At 42.2% G+C, this 23,810-nt stretch overlaps 2 protein-coding genes across 2 annotated transcripts; both read right to left on the reverse strand.

Moving 5' to 3' along the window:
- Positions 1–1,351: 1,351 nt before the first annotated feature.
- Positions 1,352–3,412, reverse strand: LOC138367833 (uncharacterized). The gene has a single exon (XM_069329814.1). The coding sequence runs from the start codon at positions 3,410–3,412 to the stop codon at positions 1,352–1,354; it is 2,061 nt and encodes a 686-aa protein (XP_069185915.1).
- Positions 3,413–3,417: 5 nt separating this feature from the next.
- On the reverse strand, positions 3,418–23,810 carry LOC138367834 (uncharacterized). The gene is made up of 7 exons (XM_069329815.1): positions 23,714–23,810; positions 23,378–23,524; positions 11,586–11,691; positions 11,364–11,471; positions 9,507–9,969; positions 5,456–5,577; positions 3,418–3,580 (listed from the first exon to the last, which is right to left on the reverse strand). The coding sequence occupies exons 1-7, from the start codon at positions 23,808–23,810 to the stop codon at positions 3,418–3,420; spliced, it is 1,206 nt and encodes a 401-aa protein (XP_069185916.1).

A 23,810-nucleotide genomic window follows, 5' to 3' on the forward strand; every position in this document is an offset into this window, starting at 1 on the left:
CTCCCACCTTATGACCTAAAAAGACGACAGAGGTTCTGGCAAACTCAGATTTGTGTAGGTTGACCACCAATCCCGACTGGAGCATGGCCTTGAAGAAATCCTCTATGTGACGTAGATGGTCCTGCCAATTAACATCATATATTAGCACATCATCGATGTAGACCAAGGTGTTTTCTACGTCACGCAACACAATGCCCATCAGCCTCTGAAAGGTGGAGGCTGGGTTTTTCATCCCGAACGGCATCACCTGACGTTCAAACAGCCCGTCGGGAGTCACAAACGCCGATATGGGTTTGGCTCTCTCCGTGAGGGGAACTTGCCAATAGCCTTTGAACAGGTCAAATTTTTTCAGGTAGCTAGCTTTACCTATGGCATCGAGACATTCCTCTACCCTGGGGAGAGGATAGGTATCAGCTACTGTGACCTTATTCACCTGGCGATAATCAATACAGAAACGGTATTTCTTACCAGGTTTGGGCACTAGTATTATCGGGGATGACCATGGGCTCGTGCTCGGGGCTATTAGATGGTGTTTCAGCATGTATTCCACCTCATCTTTCACCACCCTTTTCTTCAGGGGGTTGAGTCGGTAAGGGTGTTGCTTTATAGGCCGGACTCCTTCCTCCAGCACGACATCATGCCGTAGGACAGATGTTAGTCCTGGAACATCTCTGAAGATAGTCTGGTACTTACGGATCATTTGCAGCAATGAGGGTTGATCTCCTTCGGCCACATGTGTCAACTTCACCTGCAATTTAAGTAGGATCTCTGAGTTAGTTAGTACCTCCTCATCCTCCTCAATGTCATCTTTAGTGGTCACCATGGTTATTGGGAGTGTATCTCGACCCTCATATTTTTTAATCATGTTAACATGAACTAAGGTGTCTTTCTTCCGGTGGTCTGGAGTGTTAAGAAGGTAATTGTGACTAGTAACCTTCCTTAAGACCTGGTAAGGACCTACAAATTTGGCGCTCAAACTTCCAGTCACTGTAGGTGTACATACCAAAACCAGATCCCCTACTAGGAAATCTCTTTGTTTGGTCCTCTTAGCCCCCAGGCTACGAGGGGGCCTCGTAGCCTGGTGGATAGCGCACAGGACTCGTAATTCTGTGGCGCGGGTTCGATTTCTGCACGAGGCAGAAACAAATGGGCAATGTTTCTTTCACCCTGAATGCCCCTGTTACCTAACAGTAAATAAGGTACCTGGGAGTTAGTCAGCTGTCACGGGCTGCTTCCTGGGGGTGGAGGCCTGGTCGAGGACCAGGCCGCAGGGACACTAAAGCCCCGAAATCATCTCAAGATAACTTCAAGATAAGATCATACCTGCTCTTGGTGGTCTTTTGCGTACCATCTAAGGTTTCTTAGCCATTTTCCATGCAGAGAACAACTGGCCTTTATTTGTAGATAACCAGTCCACAACGTCTTCGTTGGTCTCCTTGTCTAGCCAATGGTCTCGTGCTACTTCTAAGGGACCCCTCACAGAGTGACCATAAATCATCTCGAATGGGGAGATTCCTAGTGATTCATTAGGCACTGATCTTACCGCAAATAGGAGGTAGGGCAGGTCTTCAACCCACTTACTCTGCCGGTCATAGCAAAACTTCCGAATCATGCCCTTCAGCGTCTGGTGAAAACGCTCCAAAGCTCCTTGCGACTCGGGATGGTAGGCACTGGAGGTAATCTGTTGGATTCCCAGGTCAGCGATCTGTTGGCGAAACAAACGAGACATAAAGTTCGATCCCTGATCTGTCTGAATGGTCTTAGGGAGACCATATCGCGAGACGAACCAGAACAGATGTTTCACCAAGACCTTAGCAGTGATGGTCTTAAGGGGGATCGCTTCTGGGTACCTACTAACCCGATCTAGTATAGTGAGCAAATACTGCACCCCTGAGGTAGAAGGCGGAAGCGGGCCTACAATATCCAGGATGAGGTGCTCGAGGGGCTCACCTATGGATGGAATGGGGCATAAAGGGGCTTTGGGGACAGGCTGGTTTGCTTTCCCTGCCATCTGGCAGGTGTGGCAGGTTTTGCAGAAGCGACGTACGTCCTTCTTCATGTGTGGGCAGTAAAAACACTTGGCTAGTCGGTGAAAGGTCTTCGAGACCCCACCATGTCCAGCAAATCTATCGGCATGAGCCGTTTCTAACAGCTTAGATCTGAACACGGCTGGGACGACTATCTGCTCACCCACCTCAGTTGACTGGGGGTATTTCAGAGGATGCCGGCGACACAGTACATCACTTGACCATACGTACAGATCACCTCCTTTCGTAGGAGGGTCTAGGGTGTTGGCCAACTTCTGTACCTGAGGGTCCTTTCTCTGCTCTTCTATCAGACGGGCTCGAGTCCAGCATTCAGGAACCAGCAACAGGACGGGCGGGACTGGTGTATGGCTACTCGTAACCTGTGGGATAGGAGGAGAGTCAAACAAAGTACTTAAATCTGGTGGTACCTGGAATTGAGCCTGAGACCTTGTTTGTAACGCCGCAATTGGACTTGTCTCTTCACAAACTGGATCTTCCACTACTACGGGACAGTTAGGTAACAAACCTAGGGCTAAGTCATTGGCCAAAATAACGTCAATCCCCTTTATGGGAAGACTATCCACCACAGCCAACCGACACTCACCTTTGAAGTGTTGGGATTCTAGACGCACCTGTACCAAATGGGCAACGTACAAGGTGGAAGGGAATCCACCCAGGATTACCTTCTGCGTCCCGTTTGCTGATATACCTTCGGGAAATGAATTTTCCAAAATTAGAGACTGGGGCGCTCCACTGTCTCTGAGTACTACCACGGGCTTACCCGAGTGGTCACTTGATACATACCCTTGGGAAGTATATGGGGCGAACAGTTCTTTCCTCTTCTCTAGGGTGGATGTCGGTGGTACTATACTGTTTATCAGCATAACCTCCCTACGTGGATTGTTACCTGTATTGTTACGACACCTAGCAGCAATGTGTCCTTTCTTTCCAAAGGTCCAACACATTATGTCCCTTTTTGGACTAATCCTCCTAGGATTATCTGGGGTTGACTTGGCGGCACTACGAGGGGCGGTCTTATCCTCCGGTTTATGTTTGGCTGGATATCTTGAATAGGTCTTCGGGACATACCTAGCAGAAGGCCTATGTGTCAGGATGTATTCTTCGGCCATCGTGGCTGCTGCACTTAAGGTCTCCACCTGCTGCTCTTCTAGGTACGTCTTCAGATCTCCAGACAAACAGTCTTTGAAGTCCTCTAACAGTATGAGCTGCTCGAGGTCTTCTTTGGTCTCCACCTTCCGAGAGGCACACCACTCCTGGTAAAGCCGTTCTTTGATTGTTGCGAATTCGGTGAACGTGTGCTCCGAGGTCTTTTTCAGGTTTCTAAACTTCTGCCTGTAAGCCTCAGGTACCAATTGGTACGCCATGAGCGCTACAGAAGCATGCGAATAGGGGTGGTGTCTGTGAGCTGAATATCATGGCTGAAAAAAGATGTCTGGGTAGGAACTTCTCCTAACAAATTAGAATACTGGTGTAGTAACATTCTCAACTCTCCCTGTTTAACCTCATCCAAATGTCCCATCATCTCCTCAAAGCTAGAATTACAAAAGGTATCATTAGACAAGTCATCATATATATGGTTCTCAGGGGTGACTGTGTCCTGTACTACACATGACACTGGCCTGTAGCTTTGAAATGCTTTTAACCTGTTAATGTGCTCTACCAAAACCTTGGAAGGATCCTGCAGACTTTTAATTTTATAAGTTAACTCAGAACGTCTCAAACAACTTCAAAATGATAGGCTAAAGCAGTTTCCACTCTGGACTTTAAAACAAGAACAAGATCACCTGGCTGAAACCATCTCAACTTCACCCTGAACTTTTTGTCATGGTGTTGTTTCATCTTCAACAGCGACTTCTTCAGGTGCTCGCTTGCCACGTCTTGGTAGTTCTTCAACTTCGACTGAATCTCACTCAACAGACGATTTCCATCAGGGAGAGAGACGTTACCCAACATCCTTTCACTCAACAACTGGACTGGGCCTCTCGCTTGGTGTCCGAAAACTAGTTGGAACGGGGAACAACCCAAGGAATGCTGCAAACCATTTCGAGCTGCAAACAAGATAAAATGTAAGTCTTCATCCCAATTACGTCTGGAGTCTTCACCAACAGTTCCTATCATCTGTTTCATACTTTAGTGAAATGTCTCGAAAGCATCTTAACTTTGTGGATGATAAGCACTGGACACACGATGTTCTATTTGGTACTTCTCAAAAAAAAAATTTAAACTCTGCAGACCGAAAATTGCTACCATTGTCAGTCTGGATAACTCGAGGAAGTCCAAACAAAGTACAGAATTTTGTCAAGTGATAGATAACTGTCTTTGCTCTTATGTTTCTTACAGGATAAGCTTCTGGAAACCTGGATGTTGCCCCCATATTAATGTTAATCCCGGACAGGCCCCCATATTCATGTTATGGTCAGAAAGATAAGACCCCAATATTAATATCTTAAGGGAGTAACCTTCAGCATCACTGGAACACATAGCCTGGCCACATATTAATCAAGATTGTAGGGGAGTAAAAGGCTAGAAACAAATATTCCAGTTTACTGGCATTAAGAACATTCCATAACATTAAAAAATAAATTATTCTACTAATATCACACACTAATACTTTATATCCAGCTTCTCAACAACTGGGCATGATCAATCAAACAAGTCTGTAAACTGCATCAATCAACATTAGCTGACACCAGGAACTATGCCTATGGCAGTGGAACACTAGTGCCTATATGTGGCTAATACCAACAAGGGTGGTGGTGTGTCAACCAATAATACAATGGTAAGAGGAATAATATCACATACAGCACCTTGGCATTTCACAAGTTCCTCAAAATATATCACCTCACTAAGATACATAAAAATCACCTACCACCTGGTATACATAATGGACAACAGTAGAATAGAGAAGATGGTGCCACATAGCCCCACCTATGTATAGCAATCAGATAAGAAAATCAGAAGCGGGGAGCCACATAGTGCCACTCCATATTAGGTCACCCAAGTATGACAGTATATTTAAGTAAAAAAATGAATTTATTTGTATAATAAACACACATGGGTGAGTGCCAGTTACACCCCCACATTCCTCTATGGCGCAGGTGTAAAACAGGTTCCTCTCGGTAGGGGTGGTCGCCCGTACCCTACCTCACACCTAATGACCTTGACTTTACCGTAACAGAGTTCCTCACCCGGTGGGGGTGGTGTGGGTCTTATATAAGAGTATTAAATTATAAATCTTCCCCAGGGGTTAAAAAAAATCAAAGAATTTATTAATGCTTTATTAGGTAAAAATCACAAATGATGTATGAGAAGTTAATTATGATAGGTAATAATTGTAGTTATGGTTTCCTCACTCTTATTCCTCTCCCCCCTCCACCTCCCCATCCTCATCTGAGTAGAATTCTTACGTCTCCCCATCTGTGGTGAGTGGGGGGAGGTCTTGACCCCCTCCCCCCTCTCTTGGGGGTGTGGGGTGAGTTGGGTGGTTGCCTTTTGGACGAGTTTCCTTCTGCCCCTCATCTGAAGTGTTCTGGAAAGAGATGAGGGAAATAATTTATAGGATTATATCTTTTATTTGAAAAATATTCTATTTCCTCTAAGAACGGCTAGTACATACCTCTCCCCCTGCAGGAGCGACCTTGTGTCCTCTACAGCAGGCATCATCAATTAGGCTACGTAACAGCATCTTGTTTGGGGCAGACCTCCCACGTAGAATTACTACTCTACAAATGTGGACGGGTCCTAAGAATTGCACTGAAAAAAAAAAGAGGTAAAATAGAGGTTGTACAAGCTTTCTATTGTGGGAAAAAAATAAATCTTTACCAGAAAGTGAGGGTAATACTAACCAGGCCCTTCAAGGACTTCAATCTTCCCCGTGAGAGTTTTTGGAGAGACACCTTCTATTTGTAGGATGAGGAGGTTGGAGGTCTTCTAGGGAGGTTGTGGGGTGAGAGGGGTTTTATATGGGGGTAATCCCCTTGTTAGGTAGGTTGCCTAGCTAACAAAAATATTCTCTACACCACCTATAAGAGCCAACCCCTACTCCTTTACAAAATGTCCTAACACAATGATGTTTCATAGGAAAATATCGTCTCGCATAAGCGAGGGCTCGTTTATCATTTAATTTTAAATTAACGCTTGAAAATACATTATGTAAGTAATGTACTGTTGAAGGCAACCCCAAGTGGCTTATCCTATGGACAAACATGACGCAATATAGGCCACAGGCGAGAGTAAAATCACTCTGGAGTCTGTAGCACATTCCAAACACGTTTGTTATTTTGTTAGTTTTAATAAATCCTTGAAAATAATGTCCATAAGTAACCGCCGACATTGCATAACTATCGAAAAAAAACATTCGATGTTTAACTTTATCAACATAAATAGCTACCCAATGTCCCATAGTTAATTTGCTGTGTGATGGTAAAATATTAGTTATGAGGACGATAGGTTTTCTTGATGAGATACTTAAACGTTCTATCTCGTTTGCATTATAACAACCTAGGTAGAGCGCTCGATCCCCTAGATTATTTTTTAAATTAATATTTATATCATAACAATTCATTATGTTTTTAAGCTCGCACGTCACATAGAACAGTTCTCTGCCCGTCGATAGATAGTACCCCGGTCGTTTCCCCAAACAGTAAAACCAGTCTGTTATATGTAACACCACCACCAAATTCAAGCTCCATATGCAAGTTGCCAGATTTCTCCACAGGGAGGGAATCTTTTGTTTGAATGGTGGTTAAGTCAAAGGCAAATATTGATCTCCCTTTATTAAAAGTGTCATAGCCTAGTAGTGAATCACGCTCTAACCCTAATGTCTTCAAAGTTTCGTAATAAAGGCAGGAATAATGATTGTCGAAATCACCGCCAATTCGGTAAATTGTGTTATTGTTCAAATACATAGCAATATTTTTCAGCTTTGCATTTTCAAAATATAATCCATTACCTTGGTGAAGGTCGGCGAAATAATTCATTGGTACAATTACCATGAATATCTTGTGAGGAATTACTTGCGCCCAAGGCTGATCAATTAAGAGACTAGTTTGATTCCCTGCTAGGACATATGTTTTAGAAATGGTTTTATTGAAAGTATAGGTTATGGGGTCGGGGGATGCTAACAGTGAGCTGTTTAAGGCTAGGTAAACACTTGGGTAGGGGAACACTCGTGTTACACATAACTTAGCATAATCCATATGCAAGCGATACTTAGAGCCATCGTCCACACTTGTATTTAACACCCAAGCATGTGGGGAGAGCTCCAATCTTAGTCGCACATCTATATTATCTAATATGTATTGGTCTAGGGTTGTTACGTCCAATAGTAGGGGAAAACACATTGACAATCCTTTACCTTTTAAATCGGACATAAATTTTTTATCCTTGGTGGATGCCCCAGTAAAAAATGTATTAGTAAATTCGTTAAGGATTACACCATCATCGCCCCAGTCCCTACGAAAGGCTCCAATTCTCCCCAAGGAAGACATTTTTGATGGAGGCAGGGAGGTAATTAATTTAATAAACGACCATTAATTAAAATTAGAATTTGTTTCAACTACCTGCTCTCCTAAAAACACCTGAACACCTTTAAACATGGTATTTGACAACCCATTCACAAATTCCACATGGTCATCCTCTTCCAATTTTGTGGTATCGTCATCCTTCGTTAAAGATACCTTAAAATCTATAACAATCTATAGCTAGATCTAAGAAGGCGCCCTGGGTTCCAGGGATGCGGAATTCTAAGTAATTATCCCGCAAACGCTGATTAATGGGGAGGTTAACAGGTCTATTTGCTGCGTAGAGGCAATTGAACTCTCAACATTGTGTATTCTGTTACTTCTAGGAAATTGGTCAATAATACTGGAGCTATAATATTCTAGTGGTATTTTCAGCCCAGCTCCACTAGCCTCCGCCATGATCTCCTCCGAAAGGTGAAGTATGACTGCTTACTATAGTGAAAATACGTCATTTTTATACCCAAGGCCTCGTTTACATTTTTTATTTTTATTTTTTTCTTCTCCTAGAGAGTCTTTTAATTTTCCCGCCTGTTACCAATTTCTTCCCCATAGTCTTAAGAGCATCAATACCGTGAGTTCTCAGAGCGCTCTTTACATCCCGTTTACCACTAGTTAAATCCCCAAGAACATTTTTCCCAAAATCGATAGCAGTCGGTGTTACAGTTTTCATGAAAAATGGTATGGCTCGTCGAGCCAAGCCAGTTAAGGTTCCAAAAAAACCACCACCAGATCTGAGATAAGGTGCTTGGAATGTACGCATGTCATTCATCGCTCCCCCTCTCATCCCGTCTCCTAGAGAGGGGGGAGAAGATCTCCCCGTAGTCCTTCTGAGAGGGTGTGTAGAAAGGTACTCGCATCCCGACTCCTCTTCTTATAATAACCGATGATGTGGGTAAACACTTATATATATATATTTATATTTATATAGACTATATTGTTATACCTTAGGGTGGACGTGTAAGACTGCCGTAACCGACCTCCCATCTTCAAAACTAACCATTCGTCCAAACTGATCTGTTATTTTAATACTTACTTTCTTCAACGTGTTAGTATTTAATGTTTTGTACACTAGGGGATGAGCTCCTCTAGAATATGAATCATGATAATTGTTTGCATCTAAGATATTTACAATTTGCCCCCTGTATCGATCCGGCTCGATGACGCCACTATAAATGAGTAAAGAGTCACAACTTCCGTCGTTGTCTGGGGGGGAATGAGGCCACGACCTTGGAGGCTGTTGTAATGTCATCTGATTTTGCCCGATAAATGGTGTATTTGCGACTGCTGTCAAAACCAAGTACATTAGCTATTCTGTGTTTAAATTGAAGGCTGAGAGAATATAACGAGCCAGTACCTTCATTGTTAAGAGTGGAGGCTAGTAATACTCGCTCTAAGGATTGGTCATAGGTGAGGATTGGTTCTCTTTCTGAGAAGTATATTTTGAAATCACCCCTGAAACTTAGTTTCATGTCGATGATTATTTGCCGGCTAAGCTCACCCGTGATGAATGTGATGTTTCTGGATAATATGTTGGTTTTGGGGAGGAAGGTGTAAATAAGGTGTTCTGGGCTTTTAGAAAGAGTTCCTCGTTTAAAAGTAGCATAGACGTCTATGGCAGACTCCCCCTCATCCTTGATGATGGCGTTAATTCGTCTGGGTAGGAGTATGTTGACTAAAGCCACTTCATGTTTAATGGAAGGGCTTAAATTGTAGTGTGCGGATGGTGTTTGTAAATGCTGAACTTGTGTTGTTGTATATATCTTCTTGGTCGAGACTAGTAGGGTATATGTAATGTTCCTCGGCCATTGTTCAGTTATGTACTGATTGGGGGGGGGAATAAAACATCATTACTTATATTTTATTTTATTAATCTACAAAGGAAATATTACTTTTTAAAAGAACTACAACAGGGGGATTATTCCCCATAACAACTTACATATAAAGAACAGCAGCTGTTGGTGCTGCTGTCGCCGCTGCTGCTGCCGCTGCCGCCGCTGCTGGAGCTGTTGGTACCACTGACACCACTGCCACCGTCGATGGTACTGCTGCTGCTGCTGCCACCGCTGGAGCCGCTGTAGTTGGTGGTACTGCTGGCGCTACCGCCACCGCTGCTGGAGCTGTGGTTACCGCTGACACCGCTGCAAGCGTTGATGGTACTGCTGCTGCTGCTGTTGCTGCTGCTGCTGCTGCTGCAGCCGCTGTAGTTGGTGGTACTGCTGCCGCTGCCGCCACCACCGCTGGAGCTGTTGGTACCACTGCCACCGTCGTTGGCGGTGCTGCTGCTGCTACGGTTGCTGCTGCTACCACCGCTGTCACCACCGCCGAAGCTACTGTAGATGGTGGTACTGCTGCTGTCGTCACTGCTGCTGTTACTGTCGGTGGTGGTGCTGCCACCTCTTCTTTTGTGGGGGGATGGTTACAGCTTTCGTTGTTTTTTCGGTGGGGAGGATAACAGGAATATTTCCTGTGACTCTCCATTGAGGATGGTGTCAATACGATGATTTGAGTATGGGTCGAAGTCAATAGTGGTTTCGATCCGTCGTTTGGCTGTGGTAGATGTTGAGGGTGGAGGTGGACAGGCGGTGGAGGTGGAGCTGGATGAGTACTCTTGTAGATGTCTCTTCTTCCTGGGGGTAGCTGGTGGTGCTGGTGGTGTAGAACGAGAAGAGCTTCCTGGGGTGGTGGTACCCTCCCCCACCACTGCGTCTAGGGTGATAGTTTTACTATCACCTTCTCCTCTGGGATCATCAATCGGGAGGGGTCCCATTGATGGGGTAACAGTAGTGGGACGTTTGAGGATTACCAGCTCCTTGTTATGCTTGGTTAACTCGTTATGAAGAGAAATGAGCATGGGTCCGACGTCCTTGTGCCAGTTGTCCATGCCACCACGGGAAGCCCCAAGTCCATGGGGTACCACCAACCGAAACATGGTTGGGGTTCTTACCATAAGATTGCCAATCTTTGTTAAGGCGGTTTTGAGCCAAAACAACCGGTTTTTGGCAGTATCCAGGGTGACACTGGTGATGTAGTGGATGTCGGCGGAAGACTGCACTTGCTCCTGAGCTATAGGGTTGGACTCGAAGGGTGCTCCTGCACCGAAAGCAGAAATTAGCGCCACGATGGAGGGGCGGAAGAACAACACTGGCTCTTCGACAATGTCTTGTCCGTTGGAAGGTAGGGGAGCTATCTTCACTTCAATGTCCCCTGGGGTAGACAGATAACGTATTGTGGCCCTGTTGACATTAGTCAGACATTCACGTTCCACACGGGCGTAATTATATGTTTTCCATGTCACGCTCGCCAGCCCACAGGGACGCACAACGGCGGCGGGTAAGTCGTAGACGATAACATCACCGACCCCAAAGGCGTGGGTGTCGGTGATGTCGTTGTCTATTGACTTAATGGTTGATAAAGCCATGGCGGAGGGCGGCTGAGAGGAGCGTGTCGTCGTCAACTATAGTGACCAGGAGCGACGGAGGGGGCCCTTAAATACACCTGTGTCCCCACCTGGAGGGAGAGGAATGTAGGGGTGTGGGGTAGAGGCCGCCTTCCTCACCTTAAAAGCCCATAGACACTCCGCCCAGTCTCGAAGGCTGTAATCTGGTCTCGATGTTGGAAGGCTAATTTTTCCATTTGCCATATCTCCGTCTGGATTTCCTGGGATGAATATTCTTCATAACGTTTCACCGTTTCTCTAAATGACTTAAAAAACCATTCTGGAGGGGCACTCAACACAAGACGGTCATAACAATCCCACAATGCATATATCAATCTACATTTGTGTTCCACATACTTGTAGCGCTGAGTAGCAACCAACTTCTTTAATAAGGGAGATTTGTCTTCTGCAGGTGTAGCTGGAGGTGGAGTGGGACTAGAAGCTTGCTCCATGGTGGATATGCAACTGAATATGGTGGTCTTTAAGATGACTTTCATATAGGTCTTCAATACGGCTCCCAATGGGGTCTCCTATGGATGCCCCTCCCCCCTTTTAACTGTGATCTGGCGCGATAATTACGTATGAGGGTTGGGTCTATGCCAGCCATCCTCAGTAAAAACCCTTACATCCTCCTTGTCAGTTGTCCTAAATTGTCCCTTAGTAAAGGCTAGAGTTTTAATTATATCTAAAATATTTAAATTTTGTACAGGCTTTAATAAATTTCCACGACTATCCCATATCACCTGTTGGTTGTTTTGCCCAAACATGTTCAATAATGCTTTGACATGCGGAATTTCTTCAATTTTAAAATTCACATATATTAAGTTGTCCAGACTTGGATTTTGGGGCGTGATGGTGGCTTTATGAGAAGTGTGCCCAGCAACAATTAGTTGCATTTCGGGTGGGAGGATGGAATGTCCCCTTTTTTTATTTTTTTTTTTTTTAAAGGCGATGGTCGCGCCGGGCGGGCCGCGTTGTTTATTTTTTAAAGTGCGGCGGCGGTGGCCCAAATGGCATTTAATGGATGTGTGACCAGCCCCGCCCGTCTGGAGGGACTAGTGCGGCAACACCGCCCACAGCCCATTGTTGTCGGGTGAGAGGGGGGAGTATCTACTTCCCCCACTCCCCCATCACCCATACCAGAGTCACAGGTGGGTAGGTTACAGGTACCACCAACATTATTACTTGAGTTGGATTCGTTTTTTAAAGAGAAGGACATACTTTCACTACCATCACCGCTGGGGGAGGGCAGACCCACTGCATTAAGAGGTGATGGTGAGTTCTTGTTTTTATTAAATAAATATTTTTCGGCTATGAATCATGGTACCAGGCAATATTCATACACCATTTGTTTTTCTCTCATTACTTATTTATGTAATTACCTCATTAGGGAGGAAATTAACGATACAGCCAAAGGTAGCAGAGCTGCCAATATCGCCCCACCACGTCTGGAGGTCAGGATATGCTTCTTTTTGTACAAAGGAGTTTTCTTACATGCTACAGAACGAATGTCATTCTGATATCTCTGTAACCCATTAATTATCTGAGGTTGAACTGGGATGTTTCGTTTCAGAAAATTGGCAAAAATTTCACAAATTGATTCAATTTCCTGCCGTTTTAAAGCCTTGATTAGTTTATTCCGCTTCTTGGGTGATAAATTGTTTAATAAAAATAACAACTGATGAGGTTTCTCTACAAGAGAGTCCTGTTGAACTGTCATTTTTTGTTAAATTTGACGATGTCTTGAGCTTTAATCCAGCTATTGGTAGAATCTGGGTACCCTCTCCACTTGACGAAATATTCTCTGTGTCCTTTCGATGTTTTCCTAGACTGTAATACCGTTACAGGAAAATAGTCTGGAAGGGATGTTGGGATCAATTCTAGCTCATAAAACATGCCACTGACCGGCTCGTTGTTTAAATCTTTGATTTTATATGTCGGGATTGGATGTGTTCTGTCAATATGTGACATTAGAAATATTTCTTCTGTATTTTGGTGCCAAAAGCCTTTGTGAAATATATTCCTGCGCTTTACCAATTGCACATGCTGTCCAAGGTGCAGCCGTGAACTGATGGCAGTTATGGAGGAGTCATTGTTTAAATACATGACCTTAAACTGTCTTCGTATATCTTCAATATTTTGCAACTTATGAATGGCATGAGGAGTATTTTTTAGTATCCTGTGGAATGTGTGGTTGTACAAGTCCACAACTTTAGGGAGGATGTGGGTGTATTTTAATGAATTAGCTTGAGTCATATAATGATACAGTTTATGTTTTAAAGTTCTGATGGCCCGCTCCACTATGCTAGATTTCATTTCCGAAAATACACTATATAATTTAATATTTTTCTTATTAAAATAATTTTGAACTGACTTGTAAAATTCTCTACCTCGGTTGGTGAATATCCGCCTTACACCGAGAAACTGAGGTATTTCCTCTAATATCTTCTACAGAGCGACTAACACATCACTGGAATTTTTTGTTTTTAAAGTTTGAGTCTGCATTAGGCGGGAATAAACATCGACACAAATTAAAATATATTTAACACCATTATTGTATTTTTGTAAACTACAAAAGTCCCCTAGGTCACAGGCAATTATGATACGAGGTTTAGGGGCCAATATTTTCCGTCGGGGGAACCTAACTAAATTTCCTCTATGTAAGGTGTAAGATCGCTCTCCACGAAGAAATTCCTTCACATCTGCAACACTAATGTTGGGGTCTTTAAATCTGGCAGCTTTATACAATTTTTGAATTGATCCTGTGAAACCACCCAGGCTAGAAATGTCATTATAGATGTTGGTGAGAATTGCCCGTTTCTGTGTCATTACAGACATTTTTTTTGTTGATTACATTTGATACACAATTTCACACCGGTCTTCATTGGTGATGCTCGTTCGTAGTTGTAATGCCTCAGGAACCGTCAGATCGACCAATAAGTAACCATACTTGTTCTGGGATATTGCCCGACGGTATATTTCAAAGAAACTACTAGTAGTTTTTCGCCCATATAACTGGCCACTTAAAATTTCAAGTTGGGTTATGTCTCTCTGCTTCATTAATATATAATGACTACAATTCAGAGTTATTGTCCTGGCATATTTCCCCTGGGGAAACAAATTTTGACTAATTAGAATTACGGAAATATTACCGTGTCTCCCTCGTGTGAAGATATTGGCTATAATTGGACTCTTTATGGCTTCCAGGTATAAGTCGTCAATTATATACAAAACTGACTCATTTGAAAAAGGATCTTTATACTCTAGTGGGTTAATCAGGTCCTGGGAGAGAGTAACCTTTTTTCGCAGAAAGGGGATGTTTGAAAGAGGATGTTCTGTATTATTTGCAGTTGACACTAAAATTTTTGAGAATTTTCCATGGTATTTAATACATAAATTCCCCACTAGAGTCGTTTTCCCAGAATTGCTGAATCCAACTATAAATATTCTTGCTGGGTGGTGGAAAATATTAAGTTGCTCGTCTGTGACAGAAGTACACTCCTCCATATTTTCCCCATAAATGGTTCAATTACCTATGGGCGGTCACATATATATATATATATACTCCCATATATATATATCCCATATATATATATATATATATATATATATATATATATATATATATATATATATATATATATATATATATATATATATATATATATATATATATATATATATATATATATATATATGGGAGTGAGAAGGAGTGTGTGTGTGTGTGTGTGTGTATGTGAGTGTGTGTGTATTCACCCACCAAGGAATGCCACTCCCTCAGGGCATAGCCAGTCCTCCTGATGTTTTTTTTGAAGTAGAAGTCCCCTAGTGATGACCTCCAGACGAGAGAAAAAAAGTTTTCTACAGCAGGCCTAACCCTTCTCTTACAAAAAAAAGGACTGAGAGGTGTTGTATGTGGCAACGTCGCCCCCCACTGTTCTGAGTCAATAAAAGGACGCTACACCTCCCCCCCACCACGTATTATTGAAATAGTGACGAAACCGACCACTCTCCTCCCCGTCTAGACCGAGATGTAAGTAAATTAGTATCTATTTCATATAAGGGCTATATATATATATATATTTATATAAATATATATAAACAAATAAATATAAATATATATAAATAATATATATATTCTAGGTAAGCGTGATCGTGATGTCTCGAGTTGGTGATATTTGTAGAATTTGTGGATGGCGCTCATCACATCTCTTCGTTCATAGGTGTTACACATGTCTCTTCTGCGGAGAAACTGCATGTGTACAGTCTAGTGGAGAACACAGGAGAACCTGTGCTGGAGGTATGACCGTATTTTATTTATTTATTTATTTATTTATTTATTTATGGATATTTAATTCAAAATGAGAAATATTAAGATGGGTTTTCCCCATCTCCATGAGTGTGGGAGAGTGAGTGTATATAAATTATACACTGTTTCCTTCATTAGGTAAACATCGCCTGCCCACCCTCCCTTCCAGAGAGGATGGCTTCATGTGCTTCATGTGTAGAAATACCACCTTGAGACCTCACCACACATTCGCTTGTGATAATTGTGGGACCTCTCTGTGTGAGGACTTAATGACCTCTGAACATCTACAAACATGTCCCTGTGGTGAGTGAATAAACCCTCCACCTTTATTTCTCTTAAGAAGCTTTTTTTTTTTGAGAGAGAACTTATGTCATGGGGTTTAGCGTGTGGGTGTTGCCTTTTATTATTATTATTATTATTATTATTATTATTATTATTATTTTTCCAGGGGTGATTCAGAGGCAGGTAGGAGAGGAACATGACAAAGCACAGCGTGACAATAACCCCTTAGGAGGTGGTGGGGTTAGACAGTCCATTGCAAATGGAGGGGAGGGGGGAGAGGAAGTGATGAGTGATGATGATGATGATGATGATGATGATGATGATGACGATGGTGGTGATGATAGTGGTGACATCTCTCAGCCAGGCCCTAGTGGTCCTAGACCTCTTGTCAACAATCGAGTTAATGACCTAAATAGCGATGAAAATTCCCCAGAAGAGGAGGATGCTATAGACACTCCCCACTTAATTAATAGGGTGGGGGCCCTGGGGGATCTCTTTACTAGGATGGAATATTCCATCCCCTCAGCCTTCGCCACAGACCCTATAGGTCTCCTAAGCAACTTTAGGGACTATTACATATCTGAAATAGAGAATTACATAAATTCTCTTGTGGAACATGGCAATTTTACTTCATCATTAAAAATCCTTCTCGAAGTGAAGGTAACACTATTAAAACAACGACTCACAGAAGATGATGACTTTAGGGAACACTTCATAATGACACCTGCTAGACTGGTAACTCTTGAGGAGGTGGGTAATCTTATTGATAGCTGGGTGGATTATATGATTACACGACTGGAGGATCTCCTTTCAGAAACAGAGGGGAGTGGTTTCATACTATATAATGTCTATTTCCTCAAAATCGTCATCTGCAATGCAAGTGTAAGGTCAGTTTTGGGGGATTATGTCCCTTATCCCCCCTTTCTAAGGGGACGGTATGAGGTCTTCAACCCAAGCCCTGCCGGTAACAATAGAACATGCATTATTCAATGCATTGCTGCTTTTCTGGCATCACAACAAGGGTGAAAGTGGAGACGTATAGGGGAGACTTGTAGAGTCTCACTCTAGGATTAGGAAAATGGTCAAATACGACAATTTATCCTTCCCTCTGTCTTGGGAGGATATCTCTAAATTGGAGAATAGAAATAAACTATCCATTTTTTTGTATTCAATACACAAACATACAGATGGTGTCTATCACGCCTCTCTTTGTCGTCGTGGTAGGAGACAGTACTCGGTCATAGTTTTTTTATTGTTATTGGGAGAATCTCATGTGGCCCTAATTAAAGAGTTCGACAAGTTCCTACGGAACTTTACTCGCAGCCACAGACGAAAGACAGTCTTCTGTAGAAACTGTCTCTCAGAATATCAAAATTCGTCTGAGCTAACAAATCACTCATCTTCCTGCGACATCACTCAGAAAATTATTTACCCTCAGGCTGGGGACACACTCCATTTTAAAAATACGGGGAAAGGTTACCCCCCTTCCCATGTGGGCTATTTTGATTTTGAGTGTGTCCTAAGCATTGAGGATTGTCTAGGTTCTGTTACAGCCATACATAGGCCTATAGCATACAGCTATATAATTGTTGATAGGAACCACACTTTCATTGATAAATTTACTTATTTTGGGGGGGGGGGACAGTGTCACACATTTCATGCAGCGAGTTGCTACCAAATGGGAAATTATCAGATCCACTCTCCCCCATTATGAAATAGACATGTCTCTTGAGGATATGGTCCATTTTAGGAGACAGACTCACTGCCAGTTTTGTGAGGAGGTATTTACCCTCACCAATTTCAAGGTTCAACATCATGATCACCTTAGGGAAAAGCTCAATTATATTGGAGCTCTATGTAATTACTGCAACCTCCGCCACAAGAATGCTCTAGAGATTTTAGTCATAATTGCTCATAATATGTCTTATGACATGGGCTTAATTTTGAGGGAGTTTGCCATGGGTTCAAATATTAAGAGCAATATCCTCATGAGACAGGGGACGAAATATCTTAAGGTAGAAATAGGGAAGCTTAAATTTCTTGATTCACTGGATTTTATTACAGGTAGTCTTTCATCCCTAGCAAAGACCCACATTGATTCAGCCAGCTCCTTAACATTCACTCACTCAATGATAGAAGGTTTACCCAAAAAGAGTCACCACCTACTCTTAAAGGGTAAGCACTTTTTCCCTTATGAATATACCACAAAAATCAGCTGCTTTAATGACACAACACTCCCTCCTATTTAAATGTTCTACAGCTCCCTAAACAAATCAGGTATAACTTCGGAAGAATATAGACATTCTAAATTAGTATGGGAGGCTACAGAGTGTAGGACATTAAAAGACTACCTCCTCATTTATTTGAGGTGTGATGTAGGATTACTGGCTGACATTTTTACACACCACAGGGCAATTCTAAATGATATATATTCTTTAGAAATGACCCATTACTGTAGCCTCCCAGGGTACTCCTACGACTGCTTCCTGAAAAGTAGCAAAATATCGTTGGAGTTAAGTGCAGATGTGACGTTGCACAATCTCATATCACAAAACATACGAGGGGGTTTTACAACTGCAGTTAGGAGTTATGTCAGAGCTAACAACCACTATGTCAACCCATCTTTTAACCCCCAGGAGGATAGATCTTCATTCTTACTGTACTTAGACTTCATATGTATGACTAAGACTATATGACTAAGAAATTGCCCTATGGGGGACTAAGAAGCCTATCATCTGATGAGATGAACTCCTTCATTAGTGGAGGGAAGATAATGACAGAACAGCCATTCTCTTCTAACAAAGGGTACTGGCTCTTAATTGACACCAAACACATAAGACCTGAAATAGCTAGACTAACAGGCGATCTACCCCTTTGTTTACACCACAGGGGGATAAGTATGGCAGATATCTCTCCATTTAGTAGGGGACTTCTGGAAACAAATAACATTACAAATCTCCATAAAAAAAAATATTAAACTGGTTGGAGATCATCTCCCCAAGAAACATTATTTCATATCTCTTCACCTTTTACAACTATTTATTGAGATAGGACTTGAAGTGGAAACTATACATGCAATTTACGAGTTCCGTCAGTCAGATTTTATGGCAGAATTTGTTAACACAAACGTTAACAATAGAAATGCCTCCACCAGTAACGATAGGAAAACACTCTTCAAATTACTGACGAACAGTGTTTTTGGTAAAACACTACTGAACCCAGCCCGTTATGCCATTGACACCAAACTAGTGACTTCAGCTAGGGTCTTTTTACGAGAGGTGAAGAATCCTCGCTTTAAACGTATGGTGCATTTAGGTGACAATAAATTATTGTCTGTCAGTTCCAGACCATTCATTAAAATTACTCATCCTAATTACATTGGGTTCCAGATTCTTGAGCTAGCAAAATACAGTTTGTACCATTTTTGGTACAGGGTACTTAAGAACCACTATTCAGATAGGGTACAACTGCTGTATAGTGATACAGAGAGTTTCATTTTCAGCTTACTAGCTGAAGATGTCTTTAATGAGATGGGGAAAGAACCCCTTAGTTTGTGGATGGATACGAGTAATTTTTCTGAAACTCACCCCTTGTATGATCCTTCTAAAAAGGGTGTTTTAGGGCTGTTAAAGTCAGAGGTATTAGATAAACACATCCTTGAAGTTGTAGCACTCAAGCCCAAAATGTATAGTGTGCTTTTGCTTGACAATAAAAATTCCATCACCGCTAAGGGTATTCCCCGAGCTGTGCAAAGATCTTTAACACAAAACCACTTTAAAGAGACCCTACACAGTAATGGTGTAGTAAATACTTTCCATTATTGGCAAATAAGGAATGTAGGGGGGCAGATGGCAACCACATTCAATACTAAGAGGGGTTTAAGCGCATTTGATGATAAGCGCTTTTACCTAAATAAATACACTAGCCTAGCATATGGTCACCCAGACATACCATCGGATCCCCACCCCAACGCCTCAGCCCAAGGAATGTACCCCAGAGTGAAGGTGGTGACGTCATTGAGCCACAAGGAGAGGAAGGACAACGCCCCACCAGCGAGAGTGAACCCTATGACGTCAGCAGTCAGTCACCTGAGGGAGGCCCACTACAACCCATTCACTCTCTGGGTGATGATGAGTCATCATCTTTGTCCCATGGGGAGGAGGGGGGGGGGGAGGGAAGACCCCACAACGGACCTGTGGGCACGGAGGAGGGCCCTTGTTAGTAAATATTATGTGGGGGGAGATGACCTACAATAAGAGTATGTTTAACCCTATGTACTTTGATAATATAATCTATAAATCATCATGATTATTTCTTTTTCTCCTTCTTTTAAGTATAAAAGCTTAAAATATAACCAACATAAAAACAACTAAGGGAGGTGGGTCCCTCTTACGGTACACTCAAGGTCATCAAGTACGAGGAAGGGTGGTGAGGGGGGGGACCACCCCTACAGAGAGGGATCCTGTTTTTAACACCTTCCCCACAGAGGAAAGTGGGGGCGTAACTGCCGCTCACCTGAGTGTGTGTTTATTATACAAATACATTCTTTTTTTTTTTTTTACTTAAATATACTGTCATACTTTTCTGTATAAATGAACATGAACATAAACATAGCGGCACATAATAGATACCTATCTTCACTGTTTTTTACGACTGTTGCTGCCCACACCTTGGATGACCTAATATGGAGTGGCTCTAAGTGGCACTCTGCTTCTGATTTTCTTATCTGATTGCCCAACATAGGTGCCTACTTTACTGTTAAAAAGAACATGAACGTAGCGGCACATAATAGATACCTATCTTCACTGTTTTTTTCGACTGCTACCACTCACACCTTGGGTGACCTAATATGGAGTGGCACTATGTAGCTCCCAGCTTTTGATTTTCTTATCTGATTGCCATACATAGGTGGGGCTATGTGGCACCATCGTCTCTACTCAGCAGAAAATGATCCATATAAATACATACAGTTACATGGGTATAACTCTAGCAGGCAACACTACCCAAATAAGGTCACAAATCACGGACTAAACCCTAACAGGTCCGCTCGCCTGAGGAGATCGGAGAATAGTGACGTCTTGAGGCAAGCTTGCCGAGAGGCGACACTGTATCCAACTCTAGTAAGTCAACTGACCTTCAACTTTCAAATCTCTCTAACTCATTTACAATATAAACTCACTCAGGAACTTCTAATTCACTATACAACAACTTAAAGAGCACAGGGCACAACCTTACATAATGATATATAATAATAATTGAATACATTAAGGAAATTATCTTGAATTACCAAATAAGAACACAAAGAAATCACATGGATACAATATGGTAACACTGACAAAGTCGATACATCACTGGGGAAGAGGGGGGGGGGATTCAACGACATTCGCCAACGGTTATACATATGCATACAAGATAATAAATATATTACATATATACAACATGTGTATCATAAGATTGTCTAAGTGGAAAACGTTTCACAGTGCCATAATTTCATATAATGTCCAGACAATGGGACAATGCAAGGTACAACAAAAGGGAAACTACTCAATATACATATGAATAATACATCTGGAAACTAATGTATACACTCTCCAACATGGTCGACATAATGTTACCTATATAGCATTGATGTAGCATTACTTACAATAAACATACAAGGATGTTTTTCAAATCTATGACATTAGGCTACTGCTATAACTAGACATCTAATATAGATATCCACAATTACATGGCATACAACTTTGATACAGAATTAATATAGACTTGGAAATGTATGTCACACGTTGACAATACATAAAATAAGAATACTGTATGGTAACATGCGATTACATCATAACTCAATATTCGTGATACGAGGCTATCAGCCAAGATATCACTGTATAGTTTGAGCACACTCATACACCAATCTCAGTATGATCATACTGGTGTATGCATGGTCATAACAGTAAACCTAATCAGACTGTTCCATGAGCACCCTTACACCCTATTGTAGTGCCAGAGGAGCCTTCTACACATGTGGTGTTGGATTGTGTCGGCCCCTTACCCCGAACTAAATCACGAACTATGTTGATGTTTACTATCCTATGTATGACCACCAGGTTCCATGAAGAATATGCCTTGCGTAACATTAAGGCTTATACACTCATAAAGCACTTGGAACGTTTTTTTTTTTTTCATTATTTGGTATGCCCCGTATCATTCAAACTGATAATGGGAGCAATTTTTGTTCTACAACTTTTAAAACTTTTTGTAGTTCTTTTGGAATTCAACATAACTTCTCTAGTCCTTACCATCCTCAGAGTCAAAGGGGGGGATCGAGCGGTTTCACTAAACCCTCAAACAGATGTTAAAAACAACCGGGAAAGATTCACCCAGACATTGGGATGACAATTTACCATTTGTACTATTTGCTGCCAGGGACAGGTTGCACACTGCCCTAGGCTGCTCCCCATTTGAGCTCGTGTTTGGACATCAGGTGAGGGGACCCTTAAAAATGTTGCAGGACAAAAATGTTGTGTGATAGCTAGGAAGAGTGAAAGATACCTGAAGGATGTGAAGAGCAAGCTGTCTCGAACGAAGGAGTTGGCGTTACAACATCTGGGCGAGGCACAACAGGTAATGAAGGAGCGGCATGATAAGTGGTTCAAGGCCAAACTCAGAGTTTTTGAATCAGGAGAGTTAGTAAGGGTCTTGAAGCCTCGTATGGGAACTTCTATGTCACTCAAGTTTGGAGGACCTTATCGAGTGGTATAACGTCTCGGTGAACTTACCTATAAAGTCTGTAACCCCAAACATACCCGTCAGTCAATGTGAATCGTTTGAAGGCTTATTGTGGGCCCAGTATTGTGGCTTGTTGTGTTAATGAGGAGGTAAACCCTGAGGAAACAATTGTTGTAGGGGAAGATGGTAATCATCTTTTATCTAATTCCAGTTCCGGGGAAGAATTGTTGTGTCATTTGCAGGATGAACAGAGAGCAGAGTTCCAGGACCTCTTGAAGACGTTCTCCAACTTGTTTGGGGAGGTCTCCACTCAGACACCTCTCATTACTCATGATGTTCAACTGACAGAGATAACTCCAATTCGGCTACACCCTTACAGAGTGACCCCCGAGAAAAGATGTATCATCCAGGAGGAAGTTGATTATCTTCTTCACCATGGTTTCATTTGCCCCAGTCAGAGCACTTGGAGTTCACCGTGTTTAGTGGTACTAAAACCAAATCGAAAATGGCGGTTAGTAGTGGACTTTAGGAAGTTAAACAAGGTAACTGTAGTCGATGTATGCCCACTACCTTTCCTAGAAAACTGCATTGACCAGATTGGTCATGCTAAATATGTATCAGAAATGCCCCAGCATTTCTCAGTCCAAATGGTTTTGGCTCGGCGGGGCTTCTACTAAGGACTCATTCTCATCATCCAACCGGGTCATAAAAGAATCCTCAAGATCCACCTCCCACTCCTTAACTGAAGGGGTCCCTAGTCTTGGGAACATCTACCTTGGTTAAGACAGGATTACTATCACCCGTTTTACCCATAGACCTCGTCACAACACATGCAGGGTAATAATGCCATCATCCGCATCTGGTTGAGCCAGTACATTATTTGGGTCAATTAACATGATTGGACACTTGGTCCCTTCAATCTTACGATTCCCCAAATCATTCCCTAGAATAATATCCACTCCTGGAATGGGCAACTGTTTTCTCACACCAACATTACATCACCTAGAAGTATAAGTTGAATCAAGGCATATCTGGATTAAAAGGACTTGTTGCACATTACCTGCATTTCCTTGCAGTAACACTACCTCACCAAGATCTCTTGTATCAACATCAACAAGCACATTATGGGAAATTAAAGACTGAGAAGCTCCAGTATCACGGAGTAATTGAACAGTCTTACTACTACCATCTTTACACAGCAATGTACCTGCAGAAATATATGGTTTAAACTCAGTCATCCAATTGGGATTGATTGTAATACATGGTGAATTATTTGTTTGCAATCCCTTACTCATAATGAGACCAGTTGGTCTTAATTCAGGATGAAAACTAAAGCAAGAATTAATCACATGTCCTTTCCTCTTATAATGAGTGCAGTACCTAAATGTGGTCACACCTGTTGAACTAACTGTAGGTTTAGAATTAACATTACCAGGATTTCGTACTTCTCTCAATGGTTTATCAAATTTAGATTTTGTAAGAGCAGTGTTCAT

The sequence above is a fragment of the Procambarus clarkii genome, chromosome 23 (genome assembly GCF_040958095.1).
Source record: "Procambarus clarkii isolate CNS0578487 chromosome 23, FALCON_Pclarkii_2.0, whole genome shotgun sequence".
NCBI lineage: Eukaryota > Metazoa > Arthropoda > Malacostraca > Decapoda > Cambaridae > Procambarus > Procambarus clarkii.

What these genes read in the sequence shown, in the direction of transcription:
- LOC138367833 (XM_069329814.1), bottom strand. Translation starts at nt 3,412, where the DNA reads ATGGCGTACCAATTGGTACCTGAGGCTTACAGGCAGAAGTTTAGAAAC.
- LOC138367834 (XM_069329815.1), bottom strand. Translation starts at nt 23,810, where the DNA reads ATGAACACTGCTCTTACAAAATCTAAATTTGATAAACCATTGAGAGAA. An exon ending in ACCTACAGTTAGTTCAACAG is followed by an intron (nt 23,525 to 23,713) that starts GTGTGACCACAT and finishes ATATTTCTGCAG; the next exon opens with GTACATTGCTGTGTAAAGAT. An exon ending in CATAGACCCAACCCTCATAC is followed by an intron (nt 11,472 to 11,585) that starts GTAATTATCGCG and finishes CACCATATTCAG; the next exon opens with TTGCATATCCACCATGGAGC.